Genomic DNA, 18099 nt, shown 5'->3' with positions numbered 1-18099 from the left:
ACACTGTGGTGGCCAAATGTTTGCACAATTGCTCCAATCTACTGCACAAATGCTGCATGTCCAAATGGTACTCATCCAGTTGATCAACCAGTTGCAAATAAAGTTGATAGGCCTTCATAGTCTTTCTCTTCTGGCTCATCATCTGTTTCATCACTGTCCTCATCGGATGACTGCGGCATCATATCTCGTAGCCAGTTACAATAATCCTTTGTCTTCACGCTGTCTGGAACGTACAGTCGCTCAACGAGGTTCAGGGCTTCGCACACTTTCACTCCCAATATGGACTCTTACTTCATGTCCACAATGGCGAATTGCACAATGTGACTTTGATTGTGCACCCATGCTTCTCGGTCACATACCCCGAGCATTTCAATCGCATTCTTCACATAGCCAATCAGCCGTTTCAGTCGAACAAAAACTGTTGGTTGAACTCTCAGGTGGTTCAAATCGGAGAGGCTGAGGAGATTGGCACTCGTTCCCGCGACGAGCTTGCAGTTGATTAATGTGGCATTCAGCATCACTGGAATTGTCCATTTGTCTTCAATGACATCAGCATCACCATCTGTCAGGTTACTGTTATCCGATGCAATTCCATCAATTTATTGGTTCCATCTATCTTTAGTGGAATTGTATTTATTTTGTCAATCGTGTTACTAATGCAAGAAACATTTACCCTGAATACATCTTCCAAATCTAAGTCATTTTTTACAATACTGGTTTTATCCTCTTTATTTGTGTATTTGGTTAAATTCACTGCTGTTTCATGCTGCAAACTGCGGACGATCAACGAGGCGAAGGCTACAACATCTGCCTGCGCACCCTTTTCCAACCCCAGCTGGTCCAATACCCCCAATATTGCCACTCGAGGGCTCAGGTTCAGTTTCACGTGCACCACTTTAGAGAACCTCTTTCCAGTAATCCTCCATCTTTGGACAGGACCAAAACATATGAACGTGATTCGCAACCCTCCCCCCCCCCCCCCCCCCCCCCCGTCCCCCGCGCAACATTGTCTGTGTGGAGTTCGTACAGTCTTCCCGTGGCTGCGTGGGTTTCCTCCGGGTGGTGCTGTTTCCACCCACAGTCGCAAGATGTGCAGGTTAAGTGGATTGGCCATTCTCAATTGTCCCTAGATGGGGTTACGGGGATAGGCTGGGGTATTGTGACTAGATACGGTGCTCTTTCAGAGGGTCGGTGCAGACTCGATGGGCCAAATGGCCTCCTGCACTGTAGGGATTGCTGATGTCAGGCTAACAGGCCTGTATGAATAGTGGGGTGCCATCTGCTAACTTCAATCTGCAGGAACCATTCCAGAATTCAATAGAATTGTGGAAGATGATCACCAATGTATCCACAATCTCTATAGCAACCTCTTCCAACACTGGGATGTAAAATATCAGGTCCTGGGAACTTGTCAACCTTCAGCCCATTAATTTCTCCAATACAGCCTCTCGTACTATTACTAATTTCCATCAGTTCCTCATTCTCCCGATTCCCTTGGATCTCTAATTCCGAGAGATTTCTTGTATCTTCCTGTGAAGACAAACACAAAGTAATCATTTAGATTCTCTGCAATTTCTCTATTCCGCATTATAAACTCTCCTGCTTCTCCCTGTAATGGACCCACGTTTGTCTTAGCCAAATATTTCCTTTTTACGTACCTATAGAAGCTTTTACAGTCCACACAAAACCACCACTGTTTGGTGGTCTATAAACAACTCTTACCAATGTTTGCTGCCCTCTGCTGTTTCTTAGCTCCACCTAAACAGTTTCCACATTTTGTATTCCTGATCTGAGATCCTCTCTTATGTACTGACGTCATCCTTGTTATCGGCGCAGCACCACCTCCTTTCCCTTTTTGCTGCAGTATTAGCAAATGTAACGATCTTACCTGCGGTCCCGTCATCCAAGTCATTGATATAAATTATAAATGATGTGGAGATGCTGGCGTTGGACTGGGGTGAGCACAGTAAGAAGTCTTACAACACCAGGTTAAAGTCCAACAGGTTTGTTTCAATGTCACTAGCTTTCGGAGCGCTGCTCCTTCCTCAGGTGAATGCAGAGGTATGTTCCAGAAACTATATAGACAGATTCAAAGATGCCAGACAATGCTTGGAATGCGAGCATTAGCAGGTGATTAAATCTTTCCAGAACCAGAGATGGGGTAACCCCAGGTTAAAGAGGTGTGAATTGTGTCAAGCCAGGACAGTTGGTAGGATTTCGCAGGCCAGGTGGTGGGGGATGAATGTAATTCGGCATGAATCCCAGGTCCCGGTTGAGGCCGCACTCATGTATGTGGAACTTGGCTATAAGCTTCTGCTCGGCGATTCTGCGTTGTCGCGCAGAATTATAAAGGTTGAGGTCCCAGCACCGATCCCTGTGACACGCCACTTGTTAAATCTTGCCAACCAGAAAATGACCTATTTATGCCTACTCTCGGTTTTCTGGTAGCTCGCCAATCATTCGCTGTGAAAGACAGTTCCGGGTTAAAGCCTGCAGATTGGGAAAAGAAAAGAACGGAAACCTCTGGAATGAATAATCACTTTGGACTGGTTCTGAGACAATTAAGTTTCGACTTCCGGGGTAGAGTAGAGAATAATTGTGGAGTGGGATTTTAGATTTGTGTAAAAGGGAAAAGTTATATTTTATACTTTAATGTGTAGGTTTCCTTCAAAAATAGTGTTTAGTTAAAGTTGTTTCTATTTTGTTTGTTGCAGCGAAAATCATAAAGAAGTCTTGTCATGTGATCCTTTAATTTTTTGACTGGGAATTTAATTTTTTTATATTAGTTACTGATCTTTACAGAGATCCTAATCCACAAGTTTTGACTTCCCTTTTGAGCCTTTGGAACCTTTCTGTCTCTCTATTGCTCACATCAGTGGCAGCCAGGCAAAGGAGCTGAGGACTGAATTTAGCTGGGGCCTGCGCTCCAGTTGGGAAATTGCCACGGGCGTGACACTAATAAAGAGACAGGAAGGTGCTGGAGAACGGACTGGAAAATGGATCCCCAACCAATCAGGATTCGGCGGTGGGGTAACTGCGGCTGATGGGGACGTGACCACCAGGTTCAGTGCCCCCAGTGTCCAATGTGGGGAGTCACGGGAGCAGGGTACAGGGGAGCTGAAGAGAAACATTTGGGTCTAGAACAGTGTGAACATGTTTTTATTCTGGTTATTCTTTTACTCTGGTTGTCTTTGATCCTCAAGTCATTTTTTGATTTACTTTTTAACCCATGTTCTGTTTCATTAATAAACGTGTTTCATTAAAAATATTTGTTGTTTTTTTTGGTGTTTTTCTGATTAAATTCATTCACTTTTGGGAAAGTGGTGAGAGGGGTTGGCAGGCTCTTCAACAGCGAGTGAGCCCCTCTAAGGTAATTAGCAAAGGAGCCAGAGGGGTGGAGGAGACCTTTTCTTTTGACACACAATGTTTAAAAATGAGATTCAGGGATGAGCTAATTTATCCAGGCTCTTTGAAGAAGTAACAAGGAATGTCAATAAAGGGAAACCTGGAGATGTGGTTTATCTAGATTTCCAGAAGGTATTTTCCAAGAGACCACATCAAAGGTTATTGCACAAAATAGGAACTCATGGTGTGGGGGCAACATATCAGCAGGGATAGAGGATTGGTTAGCTCACAGGAAGCAGAGAGTGGGTATAAATGGTCATGTTTGGGTTGGTAAGATGTGACAAGTGGCATGTCACAAGGATCAGTGCTGGGCCCTCAACTATTTACAATCTATATTAATGAGTTGGGTGATGGGATTGAATGTATGGCGGCTAACCTTTCTGATGACACAAAGATAGTTCGGAAAGTAATTTGTGAAGTGGACATAAGGAGTCTGCAAAGGACGTTAAGTGAATGGACAAAACTTGACAGATGAAGGATAACGTGAAAAAATGTGAATTGTCCACTTTGGCAGGAAGGATTAAATAAGGCTTTATCGAGTGAGTTGAAATCACTTGGGAAGCACAATGGAATTTCTCCCAGTATTATTTCTCCCAAGTCCATTATTGGCCCAATCGAATTTTTAAATAAAAATATATACACATGTTCATGGGATGTGGGAGTTGCTGGCTAGACCCAGCATTTATTGACCATCTAGTTGCCTTAGAGAAGGTCGTAGTGAGCTGCCTTCTTGAACCACTGCAGTCCATGTGGTGTTGGTACATTCACTGTGCTATTAGTGACTGAAGGAACAGCAATATATTTACAGATCAGGATGGTGTGTGGCTTGGAGAGGAACATCCAGGTGGTGTTGTTCCCGTGTGTCTGCTGTCCTGTATTATAGTCATGGGTTTGGGAGGTACTGCCTGAGGAACCTCGGTGAGTTCCTGCTGTGCATCTTGTCGATGGTACACACACTGCTGCTACTGTGCCTTGGTAGTGGAGGGAGTGAATGTTTGTTGGCTGGGTGCCAGTGAAACAAGCTGCATTGTCTTGGAAGGTGCCGACCTTATTTAATTTTGGAGATGCACTCAGCCAGGTAACTGGAGAGTGATCCATCACACTCCTGAACTCGAGATAATGGGCAGGCTTTCAGGAATGAGGAGGTGAGTGACTCACAGCAGGATTCCCAGCCTCTGACCCACTCTTGTAGCCACAGTATTTTATGGCTAGTCCAGTTCAGTTTCTGGTCAATGGTAACCCCCAAGATGTTGATAGTGGGGTATTTAGCAATGGTAATGCCATTGAATGTCATGGGGAGGTGGTTAGATTCTCTCATGAGGGAGGTGGTCATTGCCTGGCATTTGTGTGGCTCAAAGATACTTGCAGGACTGCAGAGCTCAGATCTGATCCATTGGTTGTTGGATTGTTTAGCTCTGTCTGTTGATTGCTGCTTTTGATGTCTGGCATGCAAATAGTCCGGTTTTATTCATAATATCACTCCTGCCTCGCAGTGCCAGCGACCCGGATTCAATTCCAGCCTTGGGTGACTGGCTGTGTGGAGTTTGCACATTCTCCCAGTGTTTCCATGGGTTTCCTCCATCGCTCTGGAGTCCTCCCACAGTCCAAAGGTATACAGGTTAAGTGGGATTATGGGGATATGGCGGGGGAATAGACAGGTAGCTGCTCTTGGTAGGGTCCGTGCAGACTCAATGGGCCGAATGGTCCCCTTCTGTACTGTAGAATTCCATTCTATGGAATAAACATCCTTGCAGATTCTTACAGCTTTGTGCTGGGCCATTTCAGAGTCAACCACATTGCTGTGGATCTGGAGTCACATGTAGTCCAGACCAGGTAAGGAGGCAGATTTCTTTCCCTGACGGGCATTAGTAAACCAGATGGGTTTTTTCTACCAATAATAGACAAGATCATTAGACTTTTAGTTTGCGTTTTTAATATATGTATTTTATTCCAACCACAATCAATTATACAAATAAACAACAATCAAATACCATTGGCTTTCAAACAGTTTGTCATTTTCCCCCTTTTCCTCCCTAAACTACCCCAACATCCCTTTCCCAACTGACCCCCCCCCCCCCCCCCCCCCCCCCCCCACGGCAACAAACAGATCCTCAAATAGAGACAGAAAGACCCTCCGTCTTACGTAGAACCCTCTTCACCCTCGGAGAACGTAGTCTTCTCCAAATCCCTCAACCATGCCGATACCTTCGGTGGGGCAACCGACCTCCAACCCAGTGAGATTTTCCGCAGGGCAATCAGAGTGGTGAAGACCCGCTTCCCCTCCAGCAGCTCTGGCTGATCCGAAACACCAGAAAGCCCCACCAAAGAGCACGGCGTCATCGTCACCCCCACACTTCCGGCAGGGTCTCGGAAATCAATGGCCAGAATCCCCCAACTTCGGGCACACCCAAAACATGTGAGCATGATTGACAGGCCCCCTCCTGTACCACACCTCAGGGAAGAACCCACCCATACGAGCTCGAGTCATAACATGCAAAAAACGTAACATTTACAAAACTTGTAGAGACACGTCGAGACAGAACAGATCCCACCGTCACTCCTCCCCCAACCCATGCTCCTTGACCAAGTCATCCGCTTCGTCTGTCCTTTGACCTTGTGAAAGTCACCCAGAGTTTGTCCGGATACAACACCCCGAACCAGACCTTGGTCGAAAGAGCACCGCCTGGGCCCTGTTACAACCCGCCTGCCATTTGGCCAGGTTGGCCCCAGTGTCCTGGTAGATCCGGATCAGATTCCCCTCCCAGCTACAGTCTCACGTCGACTTCACCCACCTCAGAATCCTCTCCTCCTGGAACTTGTGCATCAGGCCGATCACTGCCCAAGGCGGCTCCCCAGCTCTCGGTCTCCGTTGTAATGATCGGGGGGCCCGATCCACCTCCGGGACCTTATCAAAGAACCCCTCCTCAACCAGCTTCGTAAACATTTTCAATACATTACCCGTGGCACTCGTTCCCTCCACTCCTTCCTCAGACCTACAATTTGTGGATTCTGTCGCCTGGACTGATTCTCCTGGTCGTCCACCTTCGCCCTAAGCCCCTTGCAGGCCTCTCCCAGCATCACCATCAACACGATCTGATCACTGGGATCCAACACCGTCCTTTCCACCTCTTGGATCATTGCACCTTGTGACTGCAGGCGTTCCACCACCCGCTCCAATGTCCCACAAAGAGGGGCTACTGTTTCCTCAATCCTCTTGCATCTCTTTCCGATGCTGCCGAAACACCCTCCAACTCCGCCATACTCTCAGTTGCTGCACCACACAGATCCTGCATCTCAAGCCAAGGCTATACTCGACTTCTGCCAGGTGTTGTAACCTGCTGATATTCCACTTTGTAGGAGAAACCAACTCCCTCCACTTATTCTGCACTTTTTACAAACAAAGTGCCCATTAACCGGGCAGAAAGGGCCAGGAATCCAAGCTTCCAAGCAGAAGTCACCTTGTGTTCGGCCAATTAACTCATGGCCTCCACTGGTGTCGTTCCAGGACATTTTTGTCATTTCATCTCACCAATCCCTTATTTTCTCTTTTGTTCTGTCTCATCCTCCCCCCTTTCTCACCAGCATCAAACCCATCACATTTCTCCCTCTCTTTAGTTCTGAGGTAGAGTTACATTGGACGTGGAATATTACCTGTTTCTCTCTCACAGATGCTGCCAGACCTCCTGCGTTTTTCCAGTTCTTTCTGTATTTATTTTAGATCTACCTGTAATGGGGGAAAAAAACTATTTACTATTCAGGATAAAATAAATGTCCTACATCAGCTTTCTTGGATCATTTCAGTGGAAATGTGCTCTCCCAGGCTCAAAGAGCATCAGCCCACTGGAGGCAAAGTCGTGAGACCGGCCGGTCCAGCAGAAAGAAACTCTCCGACCCTCCCCCTTCACCAAGTGTCAGAATGAACATGGTTCAGTCCTGGATGTGATTAACAGCAGCAATAACAGCAGAATCCAACCCCTGTCATCACTTGTGAACTCGCTGGTGTCTCAGCAGAAGTGTTGACCAAGTGAATCCCTTCCCACACACTGTGCAGATGAATGGCCTCTCCCCAGTGTGAACTCGCTGGTGTGCTTGCAGATTGGGTAACTGAGTGAATCTCTTCCCACAGTCAGAGCAGGTGAACGGCCTCTCCCCAGTGTGAATTCGCTGGTGTGCCTGCAGGTGGGATAACCGGGTGAATCCTGTCCCACAGTCAGAGCAGGTGAACGGCCTCTCCCCAGTGTGAATTTGCTGGTGTGTCTGTAGGTGGGATAACCGAGTGAATCCCTTCCCACAATCAGAGCAGGTGAACGGCCTCTTCCCAGTGTGAATTCGCTCGTGTCTCCGCAGGTTGCTTATTTGAGTGAATCCCTTTCTACACTGAGAGAAGGTGAACGGCCTCTCTCCGGTGTGCAGGATCTGGTGTATCAGCAGATGGGATGAGTTTCGAAACCTCTTTGTGCAGTGAGAGCAGCTGAACGGTCTCTCCCTGGTGTGAATGCACTGATGGTTCATCAGTTTGTGAGACCTTTTGAAGCTGCTCCCACAGTCAGAGCATTTAAAGGGTCTCTCATTGCTGTGAGTGACAGTGTGGCCCAGCAGATTGGATACCTGAGTAAATCCCTTCCCACATTCACTGTGGGTGAATGGTCTCTCCTCAGTGTGAACATGTTGGTGTGTATGCAGTTCGGATGAAGTACTGAACCCCTTCCTACACGTGGAGCAGGTGAATGGCTTCTCCCCGACATGGACTGGCTGGTGCTTCTTCAGGTTGGATAACGTAATGAATCCCTTCCCACACTGAGAGCAGGTGAACGGCCTCTCCCCAGTGTGAATGCGTTGATGAGTTTCCAGTATAGATGGGAATCTGAATCTCTTCCCACAGTCCCCACATTTCCATGGTTTCTCCATGGTGCTGGTGTCCTTGTGTCTCTCCAGGTTGGACAGTCAATTGAAGGCTCACACAGAACTCATGTACGGTCTCTCCGTGCTGTTTATTTTCAGTTTGTGTAACTGGTTAAAGCTCTTTCCAGTCAGTGCTCTGGAACACTCATTCAGGTGTGTGTGTCTCGGTGATTTTCCAGTCACACTGATGGTTAAAACCATCTGAAGCAGGAAGAACAGACAAACCTTTTTCCTTCTCGATTCAAAGGCTGATATTCAAGTCCCCGTGAATTGAGTGAATCTGTCAAATCGGGACGTGAGGTTTGGTTTGAGATTTCTGTCTGTAATTCTTCCTCTTCTGATATCCTGTAAAAGGAGTTTACAAAGTACATCATTGTCAGTACAGGATCGGAATTCAGAACAGACTTTTCTAGTTTCTAAGGAATATTCTTTTCTCTCATTCTCCAAAAGCTGTAAATCTCCGTCCCACACACTCTCCCTCCATTCTCACTCTGCTCCCAATTCTCCTGAAGGTGCTGATTCAGGCTGATTGACAGATCCATGCTCACTGCTTACAATCGTGGACAGAGAGCCCTGGAAATCTTCATGCAGACTACCAGCCTAACGGAAATATGTAACAGGACGAAAATTGTGTTTAATGTATAGGATTGTATCAGTTGGTTCAGATACAGGAGGTAGTGATTGATCATGATCTGGAACTTTCTGCCTATGAAGGTTCTCAAGCAGAGATGATCAATACTTTCTGACTGAATTGGATGGACGCTGCAGGGTTACTTTTGTCAATATTAAAGCTTATTATTCCTGTAACCAAAGGCTATCCTTCTCACTATTTACCACCCCTCCAATTGTCGCACAATCCGTGCACTCACCGAGAGGCCTGGGCCAACCTTTCCAGAGTCTGCACCCTCCCTGGATTCACTTCCTTTTCCTCAGAGACAGAGTCCTTCCGGTCCTCCAACTGCTCCCATTGGTCAACACCTCAGCAGAAAGGTCAGAGGCTGGGTTCTCTCTGCACATGCGCAGCTTCCCATCGCTCCCAGGGACATGCGCAGTCCGGGCAACCCGCTCGGTGAATAGTGGTTCCGTTACCGCGGGGGATTCTGGGTCCGATGGCCGCCATTGCCCATCCGGACTCCAGTCTCCAAACTCCTTGCACAGGGATGAAAGGGGGGGGGTCACACTTGTAGGGGTAAGAGCAAAATTGAATTCAGGAGAAACTTATTTCCAGAGAGTAGTGAGAATGTGGAACTCACTACCAGAGTGAGTGGTGGAGGTGAATAACATCGATACATTGAAGAGGAAGCTGGATGAACACATGAGGGAGAAATAAACAGACGGACACACTGATAGAGTCAGATGGGAAAGCATGGGAGGAGGATGAAGTGAAGTAGAAATACTGGCAGAGATTGGTTGGGCTGAAAGGCCTGTTTCTGTGCTGTATATTCAATGTAATTTAGCCTGGTATTGCCTTTAACTCTGACATAGTCCATTCTGGATTAAGGAGAAAATGTTTCACTCACAGAACATTTCAGATCATTGTTTCCACTATTGTCCAATCAATGCCTTTGCCAGTCCGGTACCTGAGTGAGCTGCTGAGGCAATAAATTCAACCACAAACATCAAATGGGATTTCTTCCAATATATCTTTGAAGAGCAGATCTTTTTTCAAGTGGACTGAATTGGTTATATTTTCTCGGTCACAGTCCTTTCCGACAACAATTATTATTTATCAGCCAGTCTTATTCAAATTATGGAGTCTGTTTTATACAGTAAGACGTCTCACAACACCAGGTTAAAGTCCAACAGGTTTATTTGAAATCAAAAGGTTTTGGAGCACTGCTCCTTCATCAGGTGAAGTGAGACCTGATGAAGGAGCAGTCCTCTGAATGTTTGTGATTTCAAATAAACCTATTGACTTTATCCTGGTGTTGGGAGACTTCTTACTATGCCTCCTCACCCCCCCCCCCCCAGTCCAACGCCGGCATCTCCACATCATTTTTTACACAGGACAAAGCATCTGCTTGCTCAGTGCCCATCCATCACCTGAAACAGTGACTCCCTTGACCTCCAGAGCACAATGGCGGCAGTGTGTGTACCATCTGCAAGATAGTTCACGGTAGCACAGTGGTGGGGCAACTCGGTAGCACAGTGGTTGGGACAGCACAGTTGCTTCACAGCTCCAGGGTCCCAGGTTGAATTCCTGGCTAGGGTCAGTGTCTGTGCAGAGTCTGCACATTCTCCCCAGGTCTGCATGGATTTCCTCTGGGTGCTCCGGTTTCCTCCCACAGTCCAAAGATGTGCAGTTTAGGTGGATTGGCCAAGATAAATCGCCCTTAGTGTCCAAAAAGGTTTGGTGGGGTTACTGGGTTAAGGGGATAGGGTGGAGGCGTGGTCTTAAGAGGGGTGCTCTTTCCAAGGGCCGGTGCAGACTCGATGGGCTGAATGGCCTCCTTCTGCACTGTAAATTCTATGATTTATGAACTCAACAGAGCTCCTTCGACATCAACTTCTAAACCCATAACCTTGACTGTCATGAAGGACAAGGACAGCAAACACATGGGAATAGCACCACCTGAAATCACCTCAGTGCGACTTGCAATAATCTGCTTCAGGGTCTGTGAATATAAAAAATCCTTCATGTCAATATCTGTGTGCACACAAACCTCTTTAGTTCAGAGCTGGAGGAGGAATTTAATCTGCCCTCTGGAAATGCCTTCAGATACCTTCAGGTCCGCGCCTTTCTGAAAAAACAGGTGGTGGCATTTCCGTTGCTACCCCCACGTAGGATAAAGGATAGGGTGGTCTCTGGCACCTGGGTAGGAGAGGGGAAGGTGTTGGACATCTACCAAGAACTACAGGAGGCGGAGGAAGCCCCAGTGGTGGAGCTTAAGGGCAAGTGGGAGGAGAAGCTAGGCGGGAGCTGGATGCAGGCCTGTGGGCGGAAGCCCTAATAGGGTCAATTCCTCTTCATCATGTGCCAGGCTTAGCTTAATTCAGTTTAAGGTGGTCCATCAGGCACACATGACGGCAGCAAGAATTAGCAAGTTCTTTGGGGTTAAGGATAGATGTGCGGGAAGCCCAGCGAACCATATCCATATGTTCTGGGCATGTCCGGTTCTCAGGGATTCGCTAAGGCAATGTCCAAGATCCTAAACACGCAGGTGGTGCCGAGTCCAGAGATAGCGATCCTTGGTGTGTCAGACGATCCGGGAGTTCAGGAAGCGAAAGAGGCCGAGGTTTTGGCCTTTGCCTCCCTGATAGCCCGGAGACGGATCATTTTAATGTGGAGGGACTCGAAACCCCCGAGTATGGAGACCTGATTTGGTGACATGGCTGGGTTTCTCAGTCTTGAGAAAATAAAGTTTGCCTTGAGAGGGACCATGACGGGGTTCTCTCGGAGATGGGCATGACTTGCCAATTTTTATACTCAATGCCCCAACCAATGAAGACAAGCATGCCGTATGCCTTCTTAGCTCCTTATCCACCTGCGTTGCCACTTTCAGTGATACGTTTATTGTAATTTCCCAATCTACCACAGTCAACTTGCTCCTCATACCATGACATTTTCCTTCTGCGAGAAACATCCAGAAAAATTAGACAAAAGAACCCTGTAACTGCCATAGCCCATCTTCATGGCAACGTGGCTGCTTTGGGAACTAAGTATCTTCCAACGTGCAAACACCTTTTCATTCGGTGCTCCTCATAAAACTTGGAATCAGGTAATCGCAACTAGCCTCAAAAATGGTCAGCCCACCGGAGGCAGAGGTGTTAGACCGGCCAGTCCAGCAGAAAGAAACCTTCCAATCATCACCATTCACCAGATGTCAGAATGAACAAAATGCAGTCCTGGATGTAAGTGAGAGCAGAAACAATAACAACGAAGCCAACATCTGTAATTCATTGTGAACTTGTTGGAGTCACAATAGGTGTGATGAATCACAAACCCCTCCCCACATTGAGAGCAGATGAATGGTCTCTCCCCAGAATTAACTCGCTAGTGTATCCATAGTTGGGACGGTTCATTGAATGTCTCCCCTGCTCAGAGCAGGTGAATGGCCTCTTCCAGGTGTGAACTCGCTAGTGTTCCTGCAGGGTGGATATCTGAATCCCTTCTCTCACTAAGAGCACGTTAACATCTTCGCCCCAGTGTGAACTCGGTGGTGGTTCCGCAGGGTGGATAACCAAGTGAATTTCTTCTCACACTGAGAGCAGGTGAACGGTCTCTCCCTAGTGTGAACTCGCTGGTGTGTCCGCAGGCTCGATGAAGTAGTGAATCCCTTCTCACACTGAGAGCAGGTAAACGGCCTCTCCCCAGTGTGAACCCGCTGATGCCTGCGCAGGTTCGATGAATCAGTGAATCACTTCTCACACTGAGAGCAGGTGAACGGCCTCTCCCCAGGTGTGAACATACTGGTGTATCCGCAGGTTGGATAACTGAGTGAATCCCTTCTCACACTGAGAGCAAGTGAATGGCCTCTCCCCAGTGTGAATGCGTCGATGAGCTTCCAGCTGAGATGGAGCCCTGAATCCCTTCCCACAGTCTCTCCATGTTTGAGGTCTCTTTGTGTTTCTCCAGGTTTGACAATCAGTTGAAGCCTCGTCCACACACAGAACACGTGTAGGGTCTCTCCCCGCTGTAAATGATGCAATGTCTTTTCAGGCTGTGTAACTGGTTAAAGCTCTTTCCATAGTCAATACTCTGGAACACTCTCACTCAGGTGTGTGTGTCTCGGTGCTTTTCCAGTCACACTGATGGTTGAAATCTTTGAAGCCGAAAGAACAGACAAACATTTCTCCTTCTCGATTCAAAGTCCGGTGATATTCAGTTCCAAGGAATTGAGAGACTCAGTCAGATTGAGAGATGACGTTTCAGATTTCTGTCTGTAATTCCTCCTCTTCTAATATCCTGGAAAAACAATTTCCAAAAGACATCACTGTCAGCACTGGATAAAAATTCAGAACAGACAATTCTGGTTTCTAGAGAACATTCTTTTTTCACTTATTCCCCAAATGCTGTAAATCTCCGTCCCACACACTCTCCCTCCATTCTTACTCTGCTGTATCTAGTATTCACCCTCCCAATTCTCCTAAAGGTGCTGATTCAGGCTGATTGACATATCCCTGCTCACTGCTTCCTGTCCTGGTCACAGAGACCGTAACAAATAGGATCTGCAGTTGGCCATTTGGCCCATCGAGCCTGCTCATCTATTCTATGGAATAATTGGCCGATCTATGTCAGCGACATTCTCCGTGTTACTGACCAGAGGCTGAGTGTGCTGACTCAATATCTGTGAGCTCATGAGGCCTAGCTGCAAAACATCAAGGAAAGGATCAACGATCCCGAGGAGAGAATCCTGAATGTTGAGCAAGTTGCCTCCTCGGCGAAGGCAAGAATTAAATCCTTGGAAAACCGGCCGAGTGACGTGAGGGTGGTCCTGGAGGATTTGGAAAACTGAAGGTCAGAGAAAGAACATCCGAGTCGTCGGCCTGCCAGAAGGTGTGGAGGGTGAGGCTCCCGTTAGGTTCTTCAAGGACCGGCTGCCACGTTTTCTCAAGCTGGATGTGAAGCCTGGGTGTTTCAAATTAGTAAGGGCATCGGATCCTGTCTTTGAGGCCGAGGAATAGCTTTCATCCTACATGAATAGGATGGGAATAGAGAGATACGGACCCAGGAAGTGTAGAAGATTGTAGTTTAGTTGGGCAGCATGGTCGGCACGGGCTTGGAGAGCCGAAGGGCCTGTTCCTGTGCTGTACATTTCTTTGTTCTTTGTGCCTGTAATCATTCACTTCCACAACTTGAAAGATCACCAGAAGGTCCTGAAGATGGGTAAGGCGAGGTGGGACCTGCCTCCATGAGGGAGTTAGGATTTCCTTATTCCAGGATTTTTCAACAGCAACACAAACGAAGCATCGAGACTTTGATGAAGTTTGAAGGGAACTATGTTGCTTTATCCTGTGACCCTGAAAATTATTTGACAACTCCGTCAAGACTTTCGATAATCCGACTACTGCCTTGGCCTTCATTAAATCCATGAAGGGCGAAGATTTGGAGGGATGGTTTGCAGCTCGGACTAACTCAGGCTCTAATCTGGACTCTTTCCCTGTCGTGGTGTTGTTGTTTGAATTTGTTATCTTTTATCCTGTTGAAGGGAGTTGTTATTCTGTAAGTCCCGCTTGAATGTCTTTTTCTCCTCGAGTGTTGCAGAGAATTGTATTATCGTATCTGTTGTAGTTGATGTGCCGTGTGCTTCCTTCTATTATCCGAGCGTTAATCATGGCAGAACCGAGTGGCGCCATTGCTGAAGGGTGGGTGGTGGTGGATGTAGGTCTTCACGGGTGGGTCTAAAATGTGGGAAGGACATTCGATCCCCATTCCCTTGTTGGCCCTTATTTTCTTGTCCTCAGAGGTACTTCATTCACTGCACATTTTCAGGAAGAGTTTGAGTTCTTCCGTTTACTCGGCCCCCTGGTATTTCCTCCTCCAGACGTGTAAAGCACATTCCTGGGGGGGGGGGGGGATTATTTGCGTCACTGCTGATGAAAGGTGCAGAATGCTGGAGAACCAGCGGCGTCTGGAGGTTTGTTTGATGAAGGCCCAGGAGGAAGTTTCCGCCGGAGTGAAGCTCAGTCACACAAACCCCGCGCTCTGATTGGCTGGAGGACCAGACTCCTTCCGGTCGTGCAACTCTTCCCATTGGTCAATGCCTCTCAGGCTTTGAGCACCCCCTGCACACGCGCAGCTTCCACTCTCCTTCAGACATGCGTAGTCTCAGGCAGGGGAGAGATCACCGAGCCGCCTCCAGCTCTGGTCGCAGCCGTCAGCCGGTTGCCTGGAAACCTGGTCTCGAGGTGTGGAGGGAGGAAGTTGAACGGGTGGGGGCGGGGCTCCCGCGACCGCGCACTGGAACCCAGTGACAACACCTCGGAATAGAGTAATTCTAATTGGCTGATTCAGGGAGTGCTCCATTGTGATGTCACAGCGGAAGTGAAGGTAAAACTTCCTCCTGTCTCCAACATCTGTGAGTAACTCTTTTATTGTCGTCACAATTATTACAGAAACCAATTTACAAGGCTCCAGGCCTCATTACACTTCAAATTGACGATTAAACACACGTCAAATTGACGATTAAACAGTCACTGAACACAAAACAGCTGCAGGGCACAGGGGCGAAATACGTTTCCAAATACCTATTAACCAGTCACTTATCACAACCAGCCACAAGGCACAGGCCCTACGCATAGTTCAAGTAACAATCGAACAGTCACAAAACACGAACAGTCGTGAGGCACAAGGCCTCGAAACCCAACGACCATTCCAAAAGCAAGAAGGAACAGAAAACCACAAAACACAAGTACATCGAGGCAACGACCCCTGAACACATACACAAGCAGTCGCGAGGCACAAGGCCTCAAAACCATACGACCACTCCAACAGAAAACAAAGAAAGAAAGAAAAGGAACAAAATCCAAAAATACAACACAGGACACAGGCACATTTCAAGGTGACGACCTCTAAACACATAAGGCAAGCAGTCGCGAGGCGCAAGGCCCCGATACAATACGGCCGCTTCGGTACAAATATGACCCACAGGGCCTCGATTCATTTAAACAGTATCATATCAAACCCAATCACCAGGCACCAGGCCTCAATTCACCCCAGAAAAGATTTAACAGGATAGAATCAATCACCGAACACTAATCCCTGCTCACCCACCCCCGTTCACCCCGCCCTGCAGCCGACACCCCGGGGGAAAGGCCCCTCCTCGCTAAGAGCACAGACCTCCGGAGAGCCAGACCCGGGCGCGGCGGAGGAGAGAGGGTTCCCCCCTCCTGGACCCCGCCCAAGGGCACGGGACCATTCGGCGGGAGAGCAGTTTCGCACCAACTAGCGTTCCACCACAATTACTAAATACCATTTCGGAGAAACCGAAATGAGTTGAATGTCATAGGCTGCTAAATAAAACGAAAGCAAAGAAAACAAGAAAACAAATCCCTCAGCACACATAGAAAAGTCTATAAAAAGAGTCCATTAATTTTGCACGTCCCACTTCATGACCCCGGCGCTCGTGCCGAAATTTCACAAGGAACAACATGTCCTCAAAGTCCTCCAATGGCAGCGGCCAGAGTCGCTCCAATGTTGGCAACAGTCGACAACGGGGAAGAAAGTCCCAGAGTCAGTCCCAACCGCCCACAGGGCGTCCAGGGGGGCCGAACCCCCGGAGACCCCAGGAACGGCAGCAACCCACCCCGGGCTGCAGGCCGCGGGCCGCCCATCGGGTATCCACTCCCGGTTCCGACCCGCCGCTTCCAGCAGCCTATCCAGCTGCCATCCTTCCTCCATTCCTTCGTCCTCCATTGGGCGAACTCAAAACCGCCGACAGCAAACCTCGCAGTCCAAAGCAGCGTCTCCGCAGCTCAACCACTGACTTGAAACACGACTGGTTGCAGTACTCCGAAAGCGGTCTTCTCCCCTTCCCTCGGGGACCAGGAGCAATGGGCGCCGAGTTGCTGTTTCACCCCATCCAGGAAGCTCCCAGAGGCGGCCTGCCTTTCGAATCGGCCCGGGGGCGGACACCAAGCTCGCACACAACCGCCCAAGCCTCCTCCACTTTTCACCCCAGGAGTTTGGACAGTGTCGGCCGTAGCTCCCACAATCCCCCGCGCTGGGGAACCCGGCCGCACGGGCGGGTGATAAGGTACTGCGCATGTCCAAGGGTGAGGGGAAGCTGCGCACGTGTGGAGGAAAGCCCAGCCCCTGACCTTCCTGTGAGGTGTTGGCTAATGGATAGAGTTAGGACCGGAAGGACGCTGGTCCTCCAATCAGCGCGGGCTTTATGTGAAAGGAGATTGGGCTTCACACAGACTGAAACGTCCTCCTGTCTCCAACATCTGTGAGTAAAACACTTTCTTTTCTCCCCCTTTCCATTTCTTTTCGCATTCTGACCTTCAATTGGTGACTTGCAGCAACTGAAGGGAAAGGAAGTGAATCCAGGGAGGGTGCAGACTCTGCAAAGCTTGGCCCAGGTCTCTCTCTCTCTTAAAGACATTGACATCCTTTGCTTCCTCAGCTTGACACATTTATTTATTTGGTTAAAAGAATGGTCTATTTCTTGAAGTTCACAATTAAAGGGCTGCTTTCCCAGGAGATGGCTGACATTTAAGGGGTCAGTAAATTAATATCGGACAGAGATATGTCCAGTGTTGTTATTTGGTACATATTAGATATATTGTTCATGGTTCTATAATGAAGTATATTTATTATTATTTCAGTAGTGTAATATTGTGCTGTAGCTACGGTATATACTTACAGTCATCTCTTCCTTCAAGAGTGTTGTTAGTTTCTGCATTTCTCTTCCACCGGGACCAGTGGAGTCTGGGATTCACTGAATGTGTTCATGGATGAGTTAATATTTTTAATATTTTGTTATGGTTTTTAACCAATTTTTAAATAACGAATGCAACAGAATAACAGAAAAAAATGTGGAAAACGGGTACAGAGCAGAACAACTGATACGGCCAACATAAATACAAGCAACACATTGCAGAATTAATTCATAGCAGAATATTTGAGTGACCAGAGCCTCGAGATGAAATGCCTGATCCATTGAACAACCAGTTAACAGGTTAACATAGTGAGTGGAGAAAGAGGGTAAGATTATATAAAAATGGAAGGATAATAATGCAGGACGCACCCCTCAAAACATTACAAGTGGACTAACAGCATAGTTGAATTCAAATGAATAACATAACATAATGACATCGAAGCTCTGCAGTGCAGAAGGAGGCCATTCT

General features: G+C 47.8%; 2 protein-coding genes across 4 annotated transcripts in view; both read right to left on the bottom strand.

The window, feature by feature from the left end:
* Positions 1-18099, bottom strand: part of LOC140422076 (uncharacterized) — a 329884-nt gene that overhangs the window by 291642 nt on the left and 20143 nt on the right. The window lies entirely within an intron of this gene.
* LOC140422073 (uncharacterized) lies at positions 5328-14969 on the bottom strand. 3 transcript variants are annotated; one of them, XM_072507070.1, is made up of 3 exons: positions 13569-14969; positions 10971-13213; positions 5328-8652 (listed from the first exon to the last, which is right to left on the bottom strand). In XM_072507070.1, the coding sequence occupies exon 3, from the start codon at positions 8311-8313 to the stop codon at positions 7387-7389; it is 927 nt and encodes a 308-aa protein (XP_072363171.1). In that variant the 5' UTR covers positions 8314-8652; positions 10971-13213; positions 13569-14969; the 3' UTR covers positions 5328-7386. The 3 variants fall into 3 exon arrangements, with proteins under 3 accessions (XP_072363171.1, XP_072363173.1, XP_072363172.1); XM_072507072.1 differs by having other exon boundaries at positions 13976-14969; XM_072507071.1 differs by lacking the exons at positions 10971-13213; positions 13569-14969 and adding an exon at positions 9177-10166.

Source organism: Scyliorhinus torazame, chromosome 5 (genome assembly GCF_047496885.1).
Source record: "Scyliorhinus torazame isolate Kashiwa2021f chromosome 5, sScyTor2.1, whole genome shotgun sequence".
Classification (NCBI taxonomy): domain Eukaryota; kingdom Metazoa; phylum Chordata; class Chondrichthyes; order Carcharhiniformes; family Scyliorhinidae; genus Scyliorhinus; species Scyliorhinus torazame.
This window is presented reverse-complemented; position numbering and strand designations above follow the sequence as displayed.

What these genes read in the sequence shown, in the direction of transcription:
- LOC140422073 (XM_072507070.1), bottom strand. Translation starts at nt 8,313, where the DNA reads ATGGAGAAACCATGGAAATGTGGGGACTGTGGGAAGAGATTCAGATTC.